Below are 13615 nucleotides of genomic sequence, written 5' to 3'. Positions count from 1 at the left end.
AGAAGACTGACAGGTGGGTCACATTCCTTATTGGTTAAAATACAACTTTCAGAGCAGAGCTTCGTTCAGGTTTCTTATCTGTGGCACGGCGTCTTTCAGCAGTCGTTGTTCATTAATGCTTATCGGATTCACTTGAACAAACCAGAATGACAATCATTCTGGACCCAAACCAAAAAAAAAAAAAAACCGCTGGGAAAAGTTCAACTCTCCCCTGCAGAGAGCCGCTGAAGCATTCCTGCCAGGGCGTAGCGACGCGGGACATGCGAGTTTCGCAAGCGTTAGCCGGGTTTATTCGGCCGCTCGTGAGGTCAGAGGTTATCTCGGGCTGTCGTCGCCGCGATGACCGATCGCGACGCTGCCAATGGAGGCAGATTGAAGACTCGGGTTACCGAAGGTCATGAGAGCCAACAGGTTGGACGGCTCCGGTCGGGCAGGAATGCGAAGAAGTGGCGACTCGGGAATAGGGAACAGCGCTAACTTCTTTCCCGTCGGTTTTAGCATTTATCTGCATTTCCTGACGATTTCTTTCAGGTTTGATGGAACGCCACCGTCAGATGCATGTTGTGACTCCTGCTGTCGCTGCACAATCGCCAGAAAACCGGTTCTGTAAACCAACCGGATGGGATTCTTTGCCGCCATTGTGCCGTTTCGTTCACACTTCAGCTCCACGTGAATCCAAGGCATGAAGTCATTCCAGTCTCTACTGGCAAATAGGCATTTTCCTTCTCATAAGGAGGTCGGGCTCGTGATAGCAGATTATATATTACGTTTTTTTTTCTCGGTACAAAGTGAATTTTCTCCAAAGCTGCAGGGCAGGATGCCAAATACATTCATTCACTGCACGAGTCGTCTTCTGTACGATTAACTTTTCTCTCAGCACCACCGTGACGTCGGATCAAGTATCGGGACGGTCCACTGCCAGAATTTGATACCGACTTTTAAAAACTGTCCAACTTTCCAAGAGACATGTGTGGAAACTCTAAAATACTCATATTTAGAAGACTTTGTAACGCCACCGAGGAGAATCTGACGTCCTATTGTTTTTGATTTAAAGTGGCTAAAAGTTCTGCTTTGAACCTTTTAAACCCCTCGTCAGTTACGATCACTGGTCGTCCCCTTGAAGTCCTGGATTGGACATGTGTTTTCAAAATACTCCTGCAAGATCTTTATCTCAAGAGGCCAACACGGCCACGTCGCTATTTATGGAAACCCAGACTTCTGTCCATTTTCGCTGTCCGGGCTGGTGAAATATGTTACCGTGGCTTTTCTGCCTCGAGAGAATCTGGAAATATTATATTTGAGTCGGGCATGCAAAATCAGAGTCAGCCGAGCATTAAATCAAAATACGGACTTCCAGACAGTTGGAATGGAGGCCAGAGGGACCGGCTTCAGGAACAGCAATGGCTGCAATGGAGCCATTAAGTCGATAATAACTTTTACCAGAACGAAATCATAATAAATGACCGACTCTTGTTAATGCTTTGATTCAAAAAGTCCAGGACCGGCAGCGTGACAGCTCTATTATTTCACATCTTCTTTTTCCAAAAGCTTCTCAAGGTTTTTTCCATTCCGCACCAGCAGGCGGGTCTGGCCCGTTCTCATAGCGCGACGCCGAAATCGAGAAACACCGACGTGCACACGAGCTTTGTGCGACAAAACAATCCGCCGCATTCTGATGAGTCATCGTGTTTTGACTCGCGTAAACTCACACGCGTGTTCTGACCTGATGAGCCCGATTTAGCAGTTCGTGTTTGTTTTTCTTTGGCGTTTGATGCTTGAGCTTTTTTTTTTTTTGTGCATTTTTGCTGCCTGGCTCAGTTGGTGCAGCAGGTCGGCTTCTGATTGCAAGGTTGGTCGTTCAATGACATTTATCGCCACTAATGGTGGGTATAATAACTATTTCTCTCTTTAAATACATTAAACCATCCAAACTACACATACTCGGAGCAATCGGCTGAACTACGGACCCATGAGGTGGATTTAAGCCACTGAATTCTCGCTAAACAAGAGTCAGCAAAAATCCACGTATTGAAAATAGCTGAGTAAGCAATACTCGGTTTAAGTGTTTGCATTAGATGTGCACCATCCATGGAAGAATGTTTCTAAGAAAGCACAATACAAGCCAAAGGGGAAGATGAATCGGTCAAAAGGAAACAAAGAGTGACAGTTGCGTACAATATGGCCTAATAGAAGCAGTGGACAAAATTGGAGCCAAATGCAGCTTTTGAGGTGAGAAATTGGCAAACCAAAAGGTTTGAACTTGGACATTTTGGGCCCCTCAAGGAAACTCCTTAAAAACTCCAAGACGAAACGAGGCCGATCGCTCACAATCGTCTAACCACAATCAGAACAAAGCTTCCAGAGTCTGGATCTGCTGGAGATTTCTTCCAGGGGAAGTTTGTATTCTTTCCTCTCCACTGTTGGCTTTGCCTTCTCATGTGGGTTTCTCTCCGAATATCCCGTAATTGACACTCTATAAAAAAAAAAAAAAAAAACCTGAATTGAAACAAAGGCACGATAAATACAAGCAGATCTCAAACCCTTTAAGTTGCATTGAATTGAAAGATGTTTGTGATTAAGATTCTCCAATAAAGTCTTTATCTCACAGATTATAGATTTTTTTTTTTTCTTTCTTCTTTCAATGGTGCATTTGAGGATATCGGGTTTTTACAAGGATGCATGGAGGTCGTGGTATTGCAAATAAATCAATCGCCTGTGGAGCTGCTGAACCTGAAACCGTTTCAAAAGACTGCGCTGAAGTCCGTTCACAAAAAACAAAAAAAAAACAAAAACCCTTCAAGCATTTTGGAACAATTTAAAATTTCCATCCAATCTTCTGCTTTTCATTCTTTCCCTGGACGCCCCCTCCAACCAGGGGGGGGGGGTTTGGTTGTACACGCTGCGGCGGCGGCGAAACGCAGCTTGGTTTCCAGACCTCCTTTTTGATACGAGACACGGCGCGAGAGAATAAAGGAGGGATTCGGTTACGGCGTGATGGGAGCCATATGCCCTCGTGCAGAGGAGACCGGAAATCGGAGGGAAGGCGGGATGGACGTCCTCCTGGTAGGAGGTCAGCGCTGAGGTGCGCCAAATTTGAGACGCATTACCTTAATATCCATCTGTTTCTTTGTAGCTGTGACTCTGAGTGTTTCTTTTCTTTCTTTCGTTTTTTTTCTCCTCCCACGTCTCGAAGTCGTAGAAATGACAAATGGACTTCACGACTTCATTATTGCATCATCGTGAGACGTCATCGCCCGTTCAGGGCCCTCCTTTGCACATTGGCACTCGCCTCCTTCGGGAGCAGTTTTGAGGTTCAGCGTTTCGCCCGAAGCACTTTTTTACCCCCCAACCGACCCCAGTTTTCTTGCTTTTCCTCCGACGTTTGACAAAATAAATCAAATCCGTTCCACTTTTTTACGGCTGACTCCTCCCAAGTCCAACGGGAGCTTGCGCAAAGACCACGGCGGAATCCGCCGCGGCGCTAGCCGCCAGGTGTTGCGAAAACAAGTGCAGCCGTGATGAGACACAACACGGGCGTATTAGGGACTCCCCCAACCGTCGGGGCGTATGAACGGGCCTCTATCGGGGCTTTACGGGAGTGTTTACGAAGCAAATAAACCGATAAAACCCGCCGCACAACACCAGCTGCTGGCACACACACACACACACACACACACACACACACACACACACACACACACACAGCTGTGGCCACATCCTAATGAGCATTCCTACGTAGGAACACAAATATCCTGTTTTCACACCGAGAGACCGAGGTCGAGTGTGTGTTTGTGTGTATCGTCACTAAATCAAACGCTTATAAGTGAACTCCCCCGAATATGAGGATAATCTCTCCTCCCTCGTCCTGTGATTTATACATCCATTGTAAAGATAATTGAAACGGGGGGGGGCGTTCCTCAGTTCAGCCATGTTAGAAATTTACACTTTTAATTTTGCACGTGATCAAGTTTTACCGGGAAGAAGCCGTTCATATTTGCAGAGTGTGATTAAAAACAAAAGGGAGGATGTTTTCAAACAAGGATGAAAATGAAAAGACCATATGTGACAAATTGATTGTGATTGATGAGAAATTTGAAGGAAACGTTTCCTCGTTGTGTGTGAGGAAGAGCCGGCACATTATAGAGTCAAATCCTGTCGCCGCCGGCAGGATGTGGGACTCGCTCGTCTCGTGTGGGATGATATTTGACAAAATGTTCATAAATTAATGGTAAATACACAAACTGTGCCAAGTGTAAACTGACTCCAGGGAGTGGAATTCATTGTGTCTGGGAATTTCGTTGTTTAATTTATTATAATGTTGGCGATACAGTGATGACTGAGTGGGTGAGGGAATGTCGATTCTTCATCTTTTCAACTGTGACGTCTTCAATATCCAGTGTTATTATTATAAAGGGGTTGAGGAACTGTATTGATGGCAGAACACATCTTTTTATGACAAAAGGAGGACGAGCAATTTATTTATTTTTTTATTTTTTTGTTGATGTGAAAATTGTATCTCGGGCCCACTAGAACCGTAATAAGTTTACTATGGTGAACTCTTGTTGGGTTGTTTTTTTTTTGTTTCTCATTTTCTCCCTGTTGAATAAAGAGAAAGTTAAGATGATATTCAATAAAATAAATTTAATTAAATTTAAATAAAATAAATGTAAATAAAATAAAATAAAATAAAATAAAATAAATTAATAAAATAAAATAAATTAATAAAATAAAATAAAATAAAAAAATAAATAATAATTAATAAAAAAAATTGAGAGCGCTTATGGAATGTAGGCTTTGAAAAAGTACCAGTCAGTGTTAACCCGAGGACTCTGCAGTAGCACCACCCAATGAAACACAAATCAGGCGTCACGCACTTGTAACATCCGCATTAAATCTAAAGAAATCTCGGTAAAAGGTTAAATTTACATCCTCAATATAATCGTAACTACATTGGTTGAAATGATAAACAAGAAAAAAGAAATTCTTCACTACAAAACCTGTGACATCATGTCTTTTCAACATTTTCTCACTGTTTATATCCAGGCGGTACAGCAGGTTAAAAGTCCTCCTCCATCTCTTTCAACTCCCCGGATCCCTCTCTCCTCTTCCCTCCCTCTCTCCTCTTCCCTCCCTCTCTCCTCTTACCTCCCTCTCTCCTCTTCCTGTGATCCCTGCGTCCCTTTTCATCCTCGTCCAACTGACCTGGCCACGAAAACATCGAGCGGGCACACATACGATCCGCGCATAGATCCCGCTTCATGTCCCATGGATTAAAAAAAAACTCTTAAAACGCACGGCGAGCTCATGAGAAAGCCTCACGATCACAGCATTTCTTTTTTTTATTTTGCATGAAAGGGGTTAAAGAGACATACACCATACACGATTCTGTTATTCTAGTGAGACGTCCTCCAATGAAAACAAACAACTGGACTGAAAAAGGCCAGAAATGTTTGTGCGCTCGGTCCAACATCTGCGATTCGGAAATTTCAAGCGCTCAACTTGCCTGACGTCGTTTTGGCCGCGTCGGTTTTAATTTCAGGCGAAAATGTGAGCCCTAATACATCTTTTCCCTTCTGCTGGTCACCGTAAACATATAAGCCTCCGGTCTTCTCCCTCTCTCACTGGCTGAGCCGTCCATGGCTTTATAAACACTTTACGTAATGTGGAGATGTGCCCAAGGCCTGTTTAGATGCAGAGTTCTCTCTCTCACACACACACACACACACACACACTGATTGCCAGAGAATCACTTAACTCCTAAAACCCTCTACCTCATAAAAAAGGAAGGGGGGGTGGGGGGGGGGGGCGCTTGTGTCACTCCTGAAAAATTCGTCCCACCCTTGAGCCCTAAAACTGACTGTAACTTGAGTCTCCGATGTGGACCTGAAGCACAACACACAAAGACTGTGGGGGGGTGGGGTGGGGGGTGATTTGGGGTGGGGGGGGTGGGGGGGGGGGGGGGGGTTATGGGGGGGCAATGACACACAGGCAGAAAGAGAGAAACAGAAAACAAGGCAGAGTTGTATATTTTGGCAATGGATTCTTGCCACAGAGGTTGACTGGGGTCGTGATTAACAGCTCGAATTAACGCTAAACATTAGCAACGATTTCGTCTGTGTGTGTGTGTGTGTGTGTGTGTGTGTGTGTGCGCGTGCGTGCGTGCGTGCGTGCGTGCGTGCGTGCGTGCACGCACCTGTGTGTGTGTTCGAAGCATGAGGTTAAAGCCTGAGCGTCTTTTTCCATACACACACGTTTGCCCACCCGGTGACACCGAACCCCCTGTAATGCACACGTGTTGTATGTGTTACCCCCCCCCCCACACACACACACACACACACACACACACACACACACGCACACACACACATGGTCACATTCTCCATCAGGAAACCACTGACTACCCCTTCATGCCAACTTAAACCTTCCCATTTGCAAACAAACACAATCCAGAGTGGAAGTCTGAGGATAAACACACAACAGATTTAATGTGCAAATGAAACAAATAGACAACATCCAAGGCTTTTTTTTGGGTGGGGGGGGTGGGGGAGGGGGGATTTGGCTTGAGGCGTATTAATTTAAACTGACGTGTTAACAGCACTATTATCTACCATTACTCCTCGACACTTCAAAGTGAAGGAGCCGACCCCGGCGGACTGTGCGGTGAGAGACGTGGAAAACTCACACAAGCCCGGAGTGGAACCAGGAATATTTTTGCGCTTCCGTTTCAGGAAAGTTTCACGGTTACATGAAAACGTTTTTGAAATCGGTTCCATGGAAAACACGGCAGAAACGCTGAAAATTCTGGAAGTTCTCCTGCTGGGCCACTAGTGGGTGCCGCTGGTTGTTTTAGGAATGGAAGCCACAGGCACGCACCGCTTTCGAAAAGTTCCACCTCCGAAGCCGTTTTCAAAAACTTGCGCCGTCAAGTCGCCAAAGTGAAACCTAAAATCTTCAGTTTTCAGTTGAACTGGAGTCCAGTATTTACTACAGAGTGACTAATTCTTCTATTTTCAACTGCGGCTGTTTAGAAGAAGCGTCTTCTCATGGAAGCCGCTGTGAGTTGAAGGACTCATGCAGGCGAGATCACATGACACCAACCCCGAAAATCCCCCTCCGTAAAATCTAACTCGGGTCAACTGTTTTTCTTTCCCTGTATGTGCTCACCCTTGCTTTCCCATCGATGGCATTGACTTTATTATGGCGATGATGGATGACCGAGGGTAAACTCTATCCTCTTCCTGAGGCTGTTGATGTCTGAACGCGGTGATTCAGCCCAAAATCGCACGGCGGCGGCGGCGCCGCCTTGAGATATCGGCTATTTGGAATGTCAATCGAATCTGGAACGCGTCCCCCTTAGGCGTTAAAGCATTTAAAAAAAAAAAAAAAGACAAATAAATGGGATTAAATATCACTTATTATCTGCATCTGAATGGAATTCCAGGAAAACTCGACACATTTCATTTCAACGTTAACGTATATACAAAAAAAACATCTTTCAGCTCTTACACTTATTGATTTTCATTTATCAAGATATTTGCACATAATTAGTCTGTCAACTTGCTAATCGATTGTCATCCCTGTCTAGTGCCCACAAGCTGGAAATCCCACATGAGGTCATTATACCAGCTGATTCATGTGAATTGCTTGTATATTACACACACACACACACACACACACACACACACACACACACACACACACACACACACACACACACACACACACACACACACACACACACACACACACACACACACACACACACACACACGCTCAACCAGGAGCTTCTGTTTGTTGGTGTCTGAACGCCGCAAGCTAGGAGGCGGCGCAGGAACGTTCCTCTTTGTATACAACCTCCATTGTCCCGCCGTATCTTTTGTCTTAGCCCGGGCTGGCACACGGGGCGCTGCTCTCCCCCCCGCCCCCCCCCACGGCCTGAAAGAAAGTCCTGTTCCAGATTAAAAATAGCTGGCCTTCACATGAGATCCAGGGGATTCCCCGCTCGCAGATACATACCGCCGTGTTTTTCATTTCGGCCCTGTCCAGTGTCCTCTTCCAAAACATTCTCCCGTGCAAATATCCTGCAGGCTCAGACGCATCAGTCTGTGAGTTTTAGGATCACGCAGGATAGAAGCTTCTAAAAGGTGCTTGACAGACGAGTGAAAGATGTCCACTTTCTGGAGTTAAACCCTTTTATCTTTTCAAAGTGATGCGAATAGAGACAAGTGTGGAGATCAAAGCTTTGACGCAGTCGGCGTGCGATGAGAAAAATTAATTTAAGATGAAAATACCTGTTGGAAAATGATGTGAATTTCTGTAAAAAATTGGAAAACCTATAGGATATGTTTCACGCCAAAGAAATTTAGACGAGTTCGGGGGAAATTTTTGCAGAATTTTCAAAAACATTTGCTCTGTGTTTCCCTTTTTAAAAGTTATATGAAGGGTGTTTCTTCAGGTCATAATAATGAGAATTATAGAGCTTCTGTTTACACAGCATTGTATAATTTTTACGTTTTTGTTTCAGGAAAGTTTCACGATCACAAGACGACGTTTTAGAAAACATCGGCCATTCTTGTTATTGTCCATTTACTTGTGCAGAAGAACCTTTTAATACCGTCGTGGTGCGCAAGAGCGGTAGAAGCGTTTCAGAAAAGTTGTGTTTTCCCTCCACTTCCATGGAGACGGTGTCGGAGCATTTTCAAAAAGTTCCACCGGGCAACGTTGTCGGGGGAAACGGACATACATTTTTCGTTTTCACTTTGAAATCTCCTGAGATTTCAAAAAATTTAAAAAAATGAAAAGTAATGTATTTGTTTACAATTATTCTTAAAATTATATGTAGAATTTTCTTTTTTTTTCTTTCTTAAAGGCACAGTACATGCGCAGAAGGAAGACGATCCACTGGTCCACCGCATTATTTTCTTTTTGGGCACATCTAATTTTACACGCTCCGGAGGACGGAGGGGAGTTCCACTGCCTCTTCCAGGAGTTAAAGCCCCTCCATGACTGCTTGTACATATTTTCGGCTGTGGTGGGAAAATGTGAAACACCTCTGGGGAACACAAAGGATCAACAGGCCTGACGTTGCCGCTTTGGCTTCATGCCTTCTATGGTGGATTTACTTGAATTGAATTGCACATTTTCAGTGTGATTAAAGTGTTTTTACACAGTCGGCCTCACTCACACGTTAACAATCGGACTGATGATGACGGCTGTCGTGCGAAGAACAGTTGGGAGTGAGTTGGGGGTTCAGTGTTTTCCCCAAAGGCTCTTTGACACATGGACAAAGTGGATCCAGGGATTTAGTCACGGGGGTGGAGGACAAACTGCTGACTCAGCCGCAACCACTCCTGGTTTTTTATGAGTATAGGACAAAATAGAATGAGCCTTTTGGAATAAAAATGTTGAATTAAATTCTAAATATTTGGTATTTCTGCCACATTCTTGTTAAATAAACTTCCTCAGCTATACCAAGGGTGTCAAACACAAGGCTTGTGGGCATTTTGCACCATTAAAATTGAGATTTTAGTCATTTCTTGTACTAATTGTTTGTTTTTTGTGAAAATATTGACATTTTCATCACATATACTCTGTGCCACAACAAAAACAAATGTTTCAATTTAAAGGTTATTATGGTTATTCACCAGTCTTGGGTGGTACGTAGACCCTGAACTGAAATGTGTACATTTAACTCATAAAAGGTGGCAAAAAAAGTGACGTAAAACTTTGCAAAAGAGTCTAATCGAGGCTCTTTTATGTGAAATGTTGTCCTTTTAGTGATTTTTCTCAGACAACAAACAATCAATACTAATATTTAAAAAAAAAAAGCAGCTGAATACAATATTGAGGCTACGGGATAGAAAAAAGGACATTTTAAACAGAACATGATTGTTTCGTCCTTTATGGAGCTCGATCAATGCCAGCTTTAACCAAATCTCATTTCCTCCACATGTCTGAACCTTCCTCAAGAAATATGTAAAGGCTGGACAGTTTAAAAAAAATAAAAATAAAAAAAAAGCAGAGGATGCTTTGATCTGATGTTTTCACTTTCTGCTCTTCTAATATCCTCTCCGCTCTCGAGCCCCGCAAAAAAAAAAAAAAAGACAGGCGATTAGATCATCTCAATAATCACATATTTGGTTGCGTCGAGCTCTGAGCGCTTCACTGACTTTCTTCAAAAAAAAGCAAAACTAAAACAACCTGATTCATATGCTTCCAATGAAAACTGGCCAAAAAAAATAAAAGAGCGTAAAATCTCATTTCTTCCCTCAAACATGTGTGACATGTCTGCTGCGCCGCTCGAGACCCATTCCCTCACGCCGCCCACGGAGGTGTTGCAGTTTGGACGCGGCCTCCAGCCGGGGCTCCATCCATCACCTTCACCGTCCATCGGTCCCGAGCGCCACGCTTTCAGAGTATCGCGCGCCGCGTGACGCGCCTCACCCCGCAGAGGTTCGACACGCCTGGAGCTTTTCATCTCATCCGTCCGCCGTCTGCACCGCCGCCATCTGGCTCTGCGCCGACCGAGGCGGAACGAACCTCCGACGTGGTCGGAAGGGTGAATATCGACGCGGAGGTATAGATTCATCTGAAAGGCACGTCAATCACGTCTCCATGTGAAGACACGAAAAACTCCTGCTTGTGTTCTGGGCGCTCGGCGTCACTGAAAACGCAACTTTCTGAAAGTTCTACAACAGCAACAACAATGGCGGCCTACAGATTGTCACGACTCACAGATGATAGTCACCCGGTGTAGCAAACCCCATTGTTAATAACGAGACCTTAATGTTTCTGCTGATGTCAATGGACGTCGTTTTCAAAACGTTGCCGTGCAGACAAGTAACTTTTCTGAAACAAAAACCACCCCCTCCAAAAAACTGCCACGTTATTCTGTAAACAAGACCAAAAATTGAGAAAAAGTCACTGCCATTATTTGGAAAAATGGCATAGATTCATCTGAAAGACATGTTAACAACGTTTCCATGTAAAGACACGAAAAACTCCTGTTTTTCGACGATGCTCGGTGTCACTGAAAACGCAACTTTTTGAAAGTTCTACAACAACAACAACAATGGCGGCCTCCGGATTGTCACGACTCACTGAAGATATTCTCCTGCGATTTAGTTTTATTGTTGATAGTCACCCGGTGTAGCAACCCCATTGTTAATAACGAGACCTTAATGTTTCTGCTGTCAATGGACGTCGTTTTCAAAACATTGCCATGCAGACAAGTAACTTTTCTGAAACAAAAAACTGTCACGTTATTCTGTAAACAAGACCAAAAATTGAGAAAAAGTCACTGCCAATTTTTGGAAAAATGCATCATTTTGGGGGGGGGGGGGGGGGGGGGGGGGGGTTATGACATAATTGTCAAGTGGAAGGAAAATGCTGCATACATTTAAAAAAAAATTTCGCGAAATAAAAATCTGAAAAAGTAGCATTCGTTTCTGTGTAAAAGGATGTCGATAACACAAAAAGTTTTGTCACTTGAAAGGAGGCGTCTTGTATTAATGTGCTCCAAGCAGCAATAACGACTGAAAGGTTTATCTCAAAACATGTTTTATCCCTCCATCAATATTCAACAATGATTTATGAAGCTTCAGGGGCATGTTGCTGGAGACAATCCCAAGTCAACGATCCAAAACAGTCATATTCTGTCTACAATTTAACCTGTTTGTGGCCTGAAAGGAGAGAAACGACGCACAGGGAGAACGTGCAGACGCTGCAAAGCTTTTTTTTGTGTGTGTGTGTTTTTTTAAGAGTAACACAGCAGTAGTCTCTACTGTTCTACTTCCAGCAACATCAGTCGCGCTGATAAGCTTATCTCTCACATACTTTATACCTCCACTAAACAGTAACGGCACAGTGGAGCTGGGAAAGTAACGAGTAGACGTGTGTGTGTGTGTGTGTGTGAGTGTGTGTGTACGCGTGCACTTTCCCCCGCTGGGACTCGCTGAACGATATCCACCGACATGTTTATCCAAGATCTATCTTCCCCAATCGGACAAATAATCCCGCAGGTTTTCACTTACAGCAAACTCTGGCCAGTGCTCACGCCTGTAATCAAACCTCATCTGTGGAAGTGAAGCTGCCAAACACCCCCCCCCCCCAGAACCCCCCCAGTCTGTAACACCCTGGTGATACTACAGTATATCAATATATCACCTTCAGGCACACTTCAAATCTATACAGGACTTATTGTTTTTACAGCGTATTAAAAAAAAATTTAAGATTTAAAGCAACCCCCCGTGGGTGATCCCACCTCCATCACTGCCTTGCGTATTCCAGCCTCTGCACACATCTGTAACCCACTTTTAAAAAAAAGCTTCTTATGACGACTTTCAGTCCGAGCAAATGACTCCAACATGTTGCTTTTTGGGGTTTTTCTTTTTTTACGCATGCACTTTAACCCGCTTTTCTTTTTTTTTGTTTGCTGCTGGACAGACAGACACACTTCTTTTTTCTTTCTTTCTTTCTTTCTTTCTTTGCCTTGGTGGGCTTGTAAATGTCCCGGATCATCGTTTAACATGTCCATTCAGGCTTTTTGGAAGAGCCTGGCAAGGCAAGCTGCGGGGGCGAATTTGGCCCAAATGGAGAAGCAAATTACGCAAGCAAAACTTTTTTTTTTTTTTAATAAGAAACTGTAGCCGTGAATAAATTGAGGACTGGTTGTGATAAAGTGTGTGCAGAGGGAAAGAGAGAGCGAGAGAGAGAGAGAGAGACTCGGTGTTCGTGAACTCAAAGTTGCGACATTTACGCACGACGCGCGCTCCGAGCGCAAGAGAGAGAGAGAGAGAGAGAGAGGGAGAGGGAGAGAGGGAGAGAGAGAGAGTCGCGGCGCGCGCTTACCTGCGATATGGATAAGTTCAGGTAAACAAAGAGTCCCGTGGTGGAGGCGATCTGCAGCACCACCACCACAATCACCACCATGGCGACCAGCATCTTGGACGGCGCTTCCCGGCGCCCCGCGCCGGTCCCGGTCCCGGTCCCGCCCGGCCCGCCGGCAGGGACCATCATGTAGGTGGTGGACTCGCTGCTCACCGACCTGAAATAATCCTGGTGCTGCTGCTGTGCGCTCGGAGTGGCCATGGCATTCCCGACGCATGAGTGGACCGCAAAAACCAAGGGGTGCGTGTGTGTTGGAGGGAGGGAGGGAGGGGGGGGAGAGAGAGAGAGAACCAGAGACGATGCGAGCCCCTCCACAGACCGCAACAAGTTAGATTTCCATGGGAGCGCACGAGCTGGGTGGTGGTGGTGGCTTGCGTCAAGCCGGAGAAAGACTTAGGACGAGTGGGGAGAGGAGTTTAAAGTCTGCATGCGTCCATGTCTCCGGGTCAGATTGAGGCTGCAGGAGGAGGCAGCTGGACTGGACTGGTGGGCTGCAACCGAGAGGGGGGGGGGGCAGAGGGGTTGGCTTAACCTCCCCATCACCCTGGAGCTGTGTGTGTGGAGGAATGCTCTCTCTCTCTCTCTCTCTCTCTCTCTCTCTCTGCGTTTCCGTGCGTAAAAAACAGGCTTTGGCCGTGAAGTCGCATTACAAACAAGCAAGAAAATTAGAAATAAACAACAGCGACCAACTTTCGGTTACTCTAAAAGTCTGCAGCCACCGCGGAGT

General features: G+C 45.0%; 1 protein-coding gene across 1 annotated transcript in view; it reads right to left on the bottom strand.

Annotated features, from left to right (window-relative positions):
• Positions 1-13326, bottom strand: part of tnfsf10l (TNF superfamily member 10, like) — a 62710-nt gene extending 49384 nt beyond the window's left edge. Inside the window, exon 1 of the mRNA XM_080519251.1 lies at positions 12850-13326. Coding sequence (XP_080375377.1) covers positions 12850-13089 — 240 coding nt within the window. The 5' untranslated portion in view covers positions 13090-13326. The remainder of the gene's footprint in view (positions 1-12849) is intronic.
• Positions 13327-13615: the final 289 nt, after the last annotated feature.

This window comes from Blennius ocellaris, assembly GCF_963422515.1.
Source record: "Blennius ocellaris genome assembly, chromosome: 23".
NCBI lineage: Eukaryota > Metazoa > Chordata > Actinopteri > Blenniiformes > Blenniidae > Blennius > Blennius ocellaris.
Note: the sequence above shows the minus strand (reverse complement) of the source record. Positions and strands in the feature narration are given on the sequence as shown.